Here is a 9432-nt window from a genome sequence, read left to right on the forward strand (position 1 = left end):
AAAAATCTTGCCTGCAGCAGAGAACCAGGAATTGGGAGCAGAACAAGGACAGAGTCACCAGGCTGAAAACTCCTTGATAAGTAGGAGTATGACTTATAAGTCATAAGTACTTTTCATTTTGCTTTGATCTACAGTCAGATTTTTCTTAGCGATTTCACCCACACGATGTAATCGCTCACGAACCTGACTCACGTATTCAAGCACGGATACTGGAGATGAATTCTCTTCCAGTATTTTCTCTTTTAACAATTTTAGTGGTCCACGCACAGTATGACCGAACACCAAGTCAGCGGGACAAAAACCTAGCGACTCCTGCACAGTCTCACGAATAGCGAACATAAGCATCGGCAAACCCTCATCCCAGTCTCGACCCGTTTCCACACAAAACGCGCGCAGCATGGTTGTGAGTGTTTGGTGGAAACGCTCGAGCGCGCCCTGACTCTCAGGATGATAAGCGCTGGACAATTGATGCTTAACTGCAAGTTCCCTAAGAACCTGTGAGAACAGCGTTGATGTAAAATTAGAACCCTGATCCGTTTGGATAATCTTTGGCAAACCAAAAACTGAGCAACATTTTATTTTTAAAGAATAATTTTAAAGAAAGACACACTTTTCTGGTTCAGACAACGATTCACTCACATCAGGTGCAACCATAAATGAATCTGACAAGTTAACCACATCATTAAACTTACGAGCTTGTGCTCGCGTTATCACACACGCAGGAAAGACATCCTTAAATTCATGAGGTACATCACTAACTTCCCCTGGGTTTTCCACTACAATCGGCTGGGAAAACACTTGACCGCCAGCCAGGTCATTCCCTAATATAGACTTACCAGTACCAGTATAAGTCTCTGGGGTGAGCTTTAGCACATTGCTTACAATGAGCGATTGGGCTGCTCCCGTGTCTCGTAACATAGAGATGTGTATAGCATCGTCCTCACTATTGGATGCTACACATGTAACATAAACGGTTCATAACCAGACGAGGGAGAAATGGGTGAAACAGAATTTACAAAACCTACAGTTTTAGGCTTGCTTGACAGATTTTTCTTTTTCCAAGCTTCGCAATCAGCGATCAGATGACCCCCATCCAGGCAGTAGAAACAGACTCGCCCATCACTAGATCGACTTTTTGCAAATCTGCCCCCTCCATACGCCCCACCACCTCGGCTATACTTGGCATTAACATCTCGTCCTCCCCTCCCCTGCATTTCAGCACTATGGACAGCTACTTTGTCAAATCTCCCCACTGGAGAAAAAAACAGTTCGGTGGGTCAAAACGAACTCATCAGCAAGTACGGCGGCTGCTGAGAGAGACGTCACTTTCTGCTCATTCAAATATACCACCAAGTTTTCATGAGCACAACCTTTAAAATCCTCCAATAAAATTAATTCTCTTAAGTCCTCAACAGTGTTTACCTTACTTGCCATACACCATTTGTCAAAAAGGGTTTGTTTTTCCCTTGCAAACTCCACAAATGTTTGTCTGTCAGTTTTCTTTAAGGCCCTAAATCTTTGTCTATAGGCTTCTGGCACTCGTAAGCACGCAGAACAGTCGCCTTGATCACATCATAGTCCAGACTTTTCTCTATCGTTAATGCTGAACATACTTCTTGGGCTTTCCCGGCCAGCTTGCATTGCAATAGCAGAGCCCACATCTCTTTAGGCCATTGCAATGTAGCGGCGACACGCTCAAAAGCCGTGAAGTACGAATCGACCTCAGCTTCTCGAAAAGGAGGTACCAAATTAATATGCTTACTTACATCAAATAAGGGAGAACTACTCACATCTGGAATTGGAGCGGGACCAAGAGAACCCGGCGCAGGGCCCGAAGGCAGCTGAGCGAACGAGGGAAAAGCAGGTGAACCCCCCGGTGAGCTTACGAAACCCACGAAGTCGCGCATCCTTTTCCATTTCCAGCTCTAGTTCTCTCAGCCGGAGCTTCTTAGTCTCTTTCTATTCCATCTTTACTCTTAGCTCCAATTCTTTTAGTTTTAACGTAATTAGTGGATCGGCGACTGACGATGTTGCTACCAATGGGGTACTTTGAGGCACAAAAAAACGGATCGCTGGGGCGTACTGGAGAAAGCAAAACAAGAGAGGGCTTCTCGTCGGCCTCCGCAAGCGCAGCAGCTCCCTCCTGCACATTTACTAACCCTGACTCCTCAGGTACAATTTGTTGCTACACCAATTCGTTATACAAGAACTTTTTAACCGCTTGCTTAGATGAATAGCGAGGAATTTCTATTTTAAAGAAATCAGCAATTTTAAAGAGATCATCTTTCCTACAGCGATCAAACTGTTCCGTGCTTGGAGCTAGCGTAAACGCAGTCAAATCAAATTCCATATTCCCACTTACTCTCTCCCACACCAAAAAGAAAACAGCCAGACAAAGAATAAAATTCAATAACTTACAACTTACATGTAGCCACAAGAAGGGTTGCGGATGATTTTCCTTTCAACGCAAGCAAATGAAAATCCAGTTCGTTATTGTAAACAGCAGACGAGCCCCCAATTATGTTACGACCCTGGTCTAGGTCAGGGAAGCAGCATAAATAAAAAATAAAAAAATAAATAAAAAAATCAGTTTCAACAATTTCTTTCTTTTTTTATTTTTCTGTTTAGTTTCGTCACAAAGCCAAGAAAATAAACGAAGCAACTTCTTCAGGGCTGGGCAAGGCCAAAACAATAAACAAAACGGCCACTAAACTAAACCCGTATTATTTCTAACTAAACCCTGTAAAAAAAAAAAAAAAAAAAAAAAAAAAAATACAGAGGTCCTTACCTAGCTTTCCTGGCTAATTCAACACAGGAGAAAAGATGTACGCAAAAGAAAAAGGCACCCAACCCCTACCGCTACAGTAATCAAAGAAAATATTATATATACAATATTTACAAAAAAATGACAACATAACTGCCACAATAAAGAAATGAAAAGAATTATAATGAAATGAAAACAATATAGTCAAGAATCAAAAATGAGAGTGCTTTACAGAAGTGAATAAGAATTGGTGACAACTTAAAACAATGTACACGATTTAGATCTCACTGATCACAAGTCAACTATGTCAATAACACCTCAGTAGCTACAACACGCCAACACCACTCTCCCCTCTGCCACGTCCGCATCCCGGACGCTTTTTAAAAGGAACGTTCCACTCGAGTCCACCAATCCGTCTCGCCTACGTCCAATCAAGGCGGAGCTACCAGAGAGAGAGAGAGAGAGAGAGAGAGAGAGAGAGAGAGAGAGAGAGAGAGAGAGAGAGACGAGCACGCACGTCTCCACACACGGAAAAAAAAGGGGGAGGAAAAACAACAATACGTCTTCTGACGTAACAATACATACAGAGAGAGTATATGTAGAAGTAATAATACCAGTGACCTAACATGTGTCAACACATCTTCTGATCAGTTTATTGATTTTCAGGAAAAGTTTAAAAAAAAAAATTAATTAATTTTTAAAAAATGTACTTGAACACTGAATATTTAAAAAGCTTTAATTGCATTAACTAAACTATGACTTAGGTAAAGAAAAAGATCTCAAATATGTATCATTTAAAAAATCATCACTGCAACAGTTTTTAACAGTTGATTGACCTGATCACCTAGAAAAAAGAGACTATAACATCAAAATTGGAAGTAGGTTAGAAGGTTAAAAATGAAATCTGGAAAAAAGAATCTAGATTAAGATAATAAAACAGGAGTCTGAATTTAACAACGAATAAAAATAGATTCCATCATGCCTCAAAGATGTTCAAATATGTAACCAAACTGCTTTTGCAGCCCTGGATGAAACCATTAAACCTTTTTTTAGCAAAACATTGACTATGTATCCTCAAACTGCCTGTTTCCATGCTTCATTTTGATTTCCTTAATTTTTTACAAAAATTTGAATATTGGACCAACTTTCAGGGATAAATAGCAAAAAAAACCAAAAAAAAATGAACTTACACTTACATGGAATTTAAATATGACCGAGACATGTTCTTGACAGGTTTCATGGGAATAAACATAATTTCTCTTGTTTCTATTTGCATGAGGTATTGAGGAAATGCAAAAACAGTTAGCGATACTCATCACTCATCCAGAAGTGTCTCAGGTTTCTCGTATTCAAATAATCTAAAGTCTGGTTCATAAAGATTGTACAGTTTTCTCCTGTCACCTACTGATATGTTTGCAAACCAGTCTTGCTCCCAGTCTACTGATGTCCTATCCTTGTACCCGGGGGGAAAGTGAATCTGATTATCCAGCCCAAGAATCTTCAACAAATGTTCTGTATCCTCATCAAGAGTTTCCATCTTCCCAACAAAATCATAGTCAATTTGACATGGATGGCAGAGTCTGTAAATCTGCTGCCAGTGTTCATTGAATGGATTCTTCTTCTCAGTCTGTGGATCTAACAGGTACTGAATAAAGTGAGTAAAGGACAGTCTGATGCCTGCGGTGAAGGCCTCTTGAGCAGAGTCAGGGGTGTTTGAAATATTTGCATAACGCTGAAGCATTGTGGACCCAAAGTGTCTGTAGAAATCCTTATTTGGCCTAGCAAACTTGTCCCGGAAAGCAGAAATAAGTCGTACAAAAGGATCCCGTACAAAAAGAAACTTAGTGTAATTCTTTAGTTTTTGATGCATTAAAGGACTTGAGAAATTACCAAAGAGGCTCCGAAAGTTGTTAAACGTCAGATGCAGAGAAGTATTGTGGGATAATGCTGGTGGTACGTCAAGAGGATCCAGATATGGAGTTCCATTTGGTGCCTTCAGGTTCTGGCTGAGCACAATCATTACTCGTTTCCAGTTGGTACATGCTACCTTCGGTACAAAACAGTAAATAACACCATGATGATCATCCACAATGAGATGATCCAAGGCTTTGTTCGGAATCTGGTCAAATGTGATTAATTTCTCTGTAAAATTCAGGCTGCTATTGGCCGAGCAAAGCTCTCTTATAACATGTCTACGATGCGCTTGACGCAGTTTGAGGTGTGTGAGATGTGATGAAGCCGTGTGTAGGGAAAAAGTCCCATCTCTCATCTCATCCCAGCAAATTATTATGAAGAATGTGACAAATACTGTTCCCACAAGAAAGAAACACTGGAGCAGCCTCTGCATTCCCATATTCGCTGGAGGTCTATACCAGATTCTCAAAAGAGATTGAATGCTAGACATTATTGTCTGGAATGAATCAAGTTGGGAATTCTGGAGAAAAACACAAAAAGGACTGTTGAATTTTGCATTTACAATCTGCTACCAGAAAATATGACTCATCATATAAACTCAATGTGAACGTAACATAAACGCTGATATTTCCGTCAGACTACATTCTTTTTAAATGACTTTGATCGTGAGATGGTCCATCTGGTTTAAAACAGCATTCTTCATGCTTCATGTTCAACGATCTTTTTAGCAACAAGTAAACTTACTAAGATTTCAGCCAGACTGTGAATGCATTTATAATACACAGAATTCATGCAGCACTTTAAAATGTTCATAATTCAGAACTAGCCTTTATAATTAGGCAAGAGTGATTTGTAAAAAAAAAAAAAAAAAAAAAAAAAAAAAACAGGAAATGTTTTAGTAGCTAACATATGGCAAAAAAGAAAGAAAAAAAGAACATTAAATCCAGCATGTTAATTTTCTGTATATCTGCGTCTGGCATTCGCCAAAACGTAAAATAGTTATGAACTGCCATGGGATAACGCGCTACTAGCCTATCTATTCAAAGTGAAGATGATCCAAGGCTTTGTTCGGAATCTGGTCAAATGTGATTAATTTCTCTGTAAAATTCAGGCTGCTATTGGCAGAGCAAAGCTCTCTTATAACACGTCTACGATGTGCTTGACGCAGTTTGAGGTGTGTGAGATCTTGTAATGAAGCTGAAGCTGTGTGTAGGGAAAAGTTCGCATCTCTCTTCTCAATCCAGCAAATTATGAAGAAGGTGACAAATACTGTCCCCAAAAGAAAGAAACACTGGAGCTGCCTCTGCATTCCCATTTTCACTGGACTCCTTTTCCTCGAAATAGACTGAAACCTAAACATTATAGTTTCTGGAATTAATCGAGTTGAGAATTCTGGGGAAAAAACACACAAAAAAAGTGACTTTATGTTGAAGTCTGAATTTACAATAGCCTACTAGCCTAAAAATGTATCATTTCTAAACTCACAATACAATGTGAACGTAGCATAAACGCTCCATCTTTCCGTCAGACTAAATCGTGAGATGGTCAGTTTGGTTTGAAACAGCATTCTTCATGTTCAACAAAACGTTTGTTAGCAACAAGAAGTAAACTTATTATGGGCCTGTTCACATATGCGATTTCTGTTTCCTCAGAAACGCTTTCAAGATGGATTTAAATCCGATCGCTCAAACCACTTCAGGAAGTGGTCTGAGACGCATTCCAAACGAAAATGGACAAGTGTAAATGCATCTGGTTGTTGAAACCACATATGTAAATTTTACTATCCCAACAAAATGTTAAAAAAATTAACATGTGAGATCGTGTTATAGACTATATGACATGTTTTAGGCAGATATGAAACTGAAAGTAAGTCACAGACGGTCAAAACACAAGGCTTTGTCACTTCATAAATCTGATTTCAATAGGATATGCACAAAAATTGGATTTGGACTAGCCTTTAAATGCAACTTAGCCTATATAATTTATATTTATAATAGGCATAATATACAGAATTCATGCAGCACTTTAAAACGTTCATAATTCAGAACTACTAATTAGTCATATAAGAGTCATTTGGTTAATAATAATAATAATAATAATAATAAACAGTTTTAGTAGCTAGCGGGGGGCAAGAAAAAACATGTTAATTTTCACTGTATAATTATGCCTTTTTGCGTCTTATTGGCCAAAACGTAAAATAGTTATGAATTGCCATGAGATAACGCGTTACTATCTATTCAAAGTAAAGATTGGCGTAATTAGGCGCAATACTTATTGGCGTAATTATTTACTTTATGCTATCAGTAACGCTTAAGTTCCCCACCCAACGAACACGAACACAGGAACAAAGGAGTAACACATAATTAACACTCTAGTAGCTACTATTAACTAACAAGAAACTCTGATTAATGGATTAGTAAGTAATATTGCTCAGTTGAAGGTGATAGTTCACTATTAGCTAATCAGTAACTACTGTTTTTTCATACCTCCCAGAGAACTACTAAGAACTACTATATACAGGTTCATAATTAACATGAATAATGCATAATGTATAATTAATTCTAAAGTAAAGGTCATGGTAACCCACTAGTAATGACTGAAGTATTTGTATTTATAACACACATAACAAAACACCAGAAACACAAAACCTGGGAATCGATAAGAGACCCATGGTTAAATAAGACTGTACACTCTTTTAAACGGTTATGCAGACAAGCTGAGCTAAGGTGGAAAAACTACAGACTTCAGGGCTTGGTTTCACAGAAAGAACTTAGATTAAGCCAGGATTAGGCCTTAGTTCAATTAGGACATTTTAGTAGCTTTTATAAACTTGCCTTAGAAAAAGCAAATCATTACAGGTGCACTGTAAACCTGAATAAGTTGGGCTAACTCAAAAAAATTGAGGTAATCAGTTACCTCAAATTTTTTGAGTTATAATGTTCCCAATTTTAAGCAGAACTATCAAGTTTTGAGTTTGTAGTACTCATGCATGATAATTGCTCTTAACTTGAAGTACTGAGTTAGCTAACTCATACCCTTTGATAGCAATTAACATAAAATATTTAGTTAATTAACTTTTTTATTTTGAGGTATTCCAAATCAAATGAGTTATTTACTTCATTGTAAACCCTAATAAAAAAAATTCAGAAAATGCCAACTTGCTAATTTGTTAACATGTTAACAATAGCATGGTATAACACTTACTGAATGAGTACAGTAACTTAAAACATGTAACTTGCTCTCAAACCACCACTTGTCACCATGATGGTAAAAAATCCACATTAACAGAAACTCTTCTAAATTAGCATAACAAAACACCACTAAATCTCCCTTATCCATTAATGTTGTACAAATAAAAAACATTATTTAACACTTAATTTTAGCATTTACTCTCCCTTTCGAGTGCCATGGGCAAAGCATGCTGGGAAATAGAAATCCCAGCCCAGATTCAGTTAAACTTAAGTTAGTCTAAATTAAAAGAAATGAGTTCATACAACTCAAAACAGTTTAGTTTACTTAAAATATCTCAGTGTTGTGAACTCAAACGAAAAAGAAAGTTCTAAATAGGCCTACTGATAATAGTTAACTGAACTAATCTGTTAAATTTAAGTTTGTCCTACTCAAAATAATTAAGTATTTTGAGCATTAGGGTTTACAGGTGTGCATCTTGAGACAAAACAATGGCACTGACACATGTAAGATGTGTCGGTGCAAGTTGCTTTCAGTTAAGACAGCAAATATGCACTTTAGTCTGGGACTAGGCTTAAGACTTGTCTGTGAAACTGGGGGCAGATGTACTATGAAGCCCTGAAATTTGCTTTGTCAAACTTTTAAAAAGCAGTCAAGAATGCCAAGTTAGAACATCACAGATTAATATAAGCATAAGCCGAAGCTACTTTTTTCAATTATTGCTTTAAACCCCTCTCCCAAAGCCCCTCGTACCCTCTTCCATTAGCAGTGATGACTTTCTCAGATTCTTTCAAAATAAGATTTCAGTAACACTTTACAATAAGGTTCATTAGTTAACTATATTAGTTAACATGAACTAATAATGAACTGCACTTATATAGCATTTATTAATCTTTGTTAATGTTAATTTCAACATTTACTAATACATTATTAAAATCTTGTTAACATTAGTTAATGCACTGTGAACTAACAATGAACTGTATTTTCAGTAACTAACGTTAATGAAGATTAGTAAATACAGTAACAAATGTATTGCTCATGAATAGTTAATGTTAGTTAATACATTAACAAATGTTTAACTAATGAACCTTATTGTAAAGTGTTCCAAGATTTCTAATCAGAGGCTGCAGACCTTACAAACTGATTATACTTAGCTTGCTCCTCCTCCTTGCTTATCTGTTTGGCATGAATTTGAATCCATCTCTATTTCTTCTTTATAAAATCATTGCCTACCTCAAACCTATATTTTGTTCATTGGATATTATCCCACCATGTATAATAATACTTTTTTTGACACTTCACGGCTCCACTTCACGCTCACTGCTGCGCAGATTCTGGCTCCAAGTTCACTATGCGCAGACTCGAGACTCAAGATGTCAGCGTCATATTGACACACTGGCGGCTTCAGATACTACAATGGAAGAGAGTGAAGGTGCGTCGTCCATCTTTTTTTACATCTTTTTTTGACATAAGCCCGCCGGTTGCTATGCACTCAAGCGTAGACCAGTCTTAGTTTTTAATGTAGACCAATGAAAATGAAAGGATCCTGGATGAACTTTTTGGGG

At 37.5% G+C, this 9432-nt stretch overlaps 1 protein-coding gene across 1 annotated transcript; it reads right to left on the reverse strand.

Moving 5' to 3' along the window:
• Positions 1–2053: 2053 nt before the first annotated feature.
• LOC127511150 (carbohydrate sulfotransferase 12-like) lies at positions 2054–5779 on the reverse strand. The gene has a single exon (XM_051891808.1). It carries the CDS (start codon positions 5166–5168, stop codon positions 4080–4082), a length of 1089 nt encoding a protein of 362 aa, XP_051747768.1. The 5' UTR covers positions 5169–5779; the 3' UTR covers positions 2054–4079.
• Between the last annotated feature and the right edge of the window lie 3653 nt (positions 5780–9432).

The sequence above is a fragment of the Ctenopharyngodon idella genome, chromosome 1 (assembly GCF_019924925.1).
Source record: "Ctenopharyngodon idella isolate HZGC_01 chromosome 1, HZGC01, whole genome shotgun sequence".
Taxonomy (NCBI): domain Eukaryota; kingdom Metazoa; phylum Chordata; class Actinopteri; order Cypriniformes; family Xenocyprididae; genus Ctenopharyngodon; species Ctenopharyngodon idella.

Coding starts and splice junctions, on each gene's coding strand:
- LOC127511150 (XM_051891808.1), bottom strand. CDS start 5,168: ATGTCTAGCATTCAATCTCTTTTGAGAATCTGGTATAGACCTCCAGCG.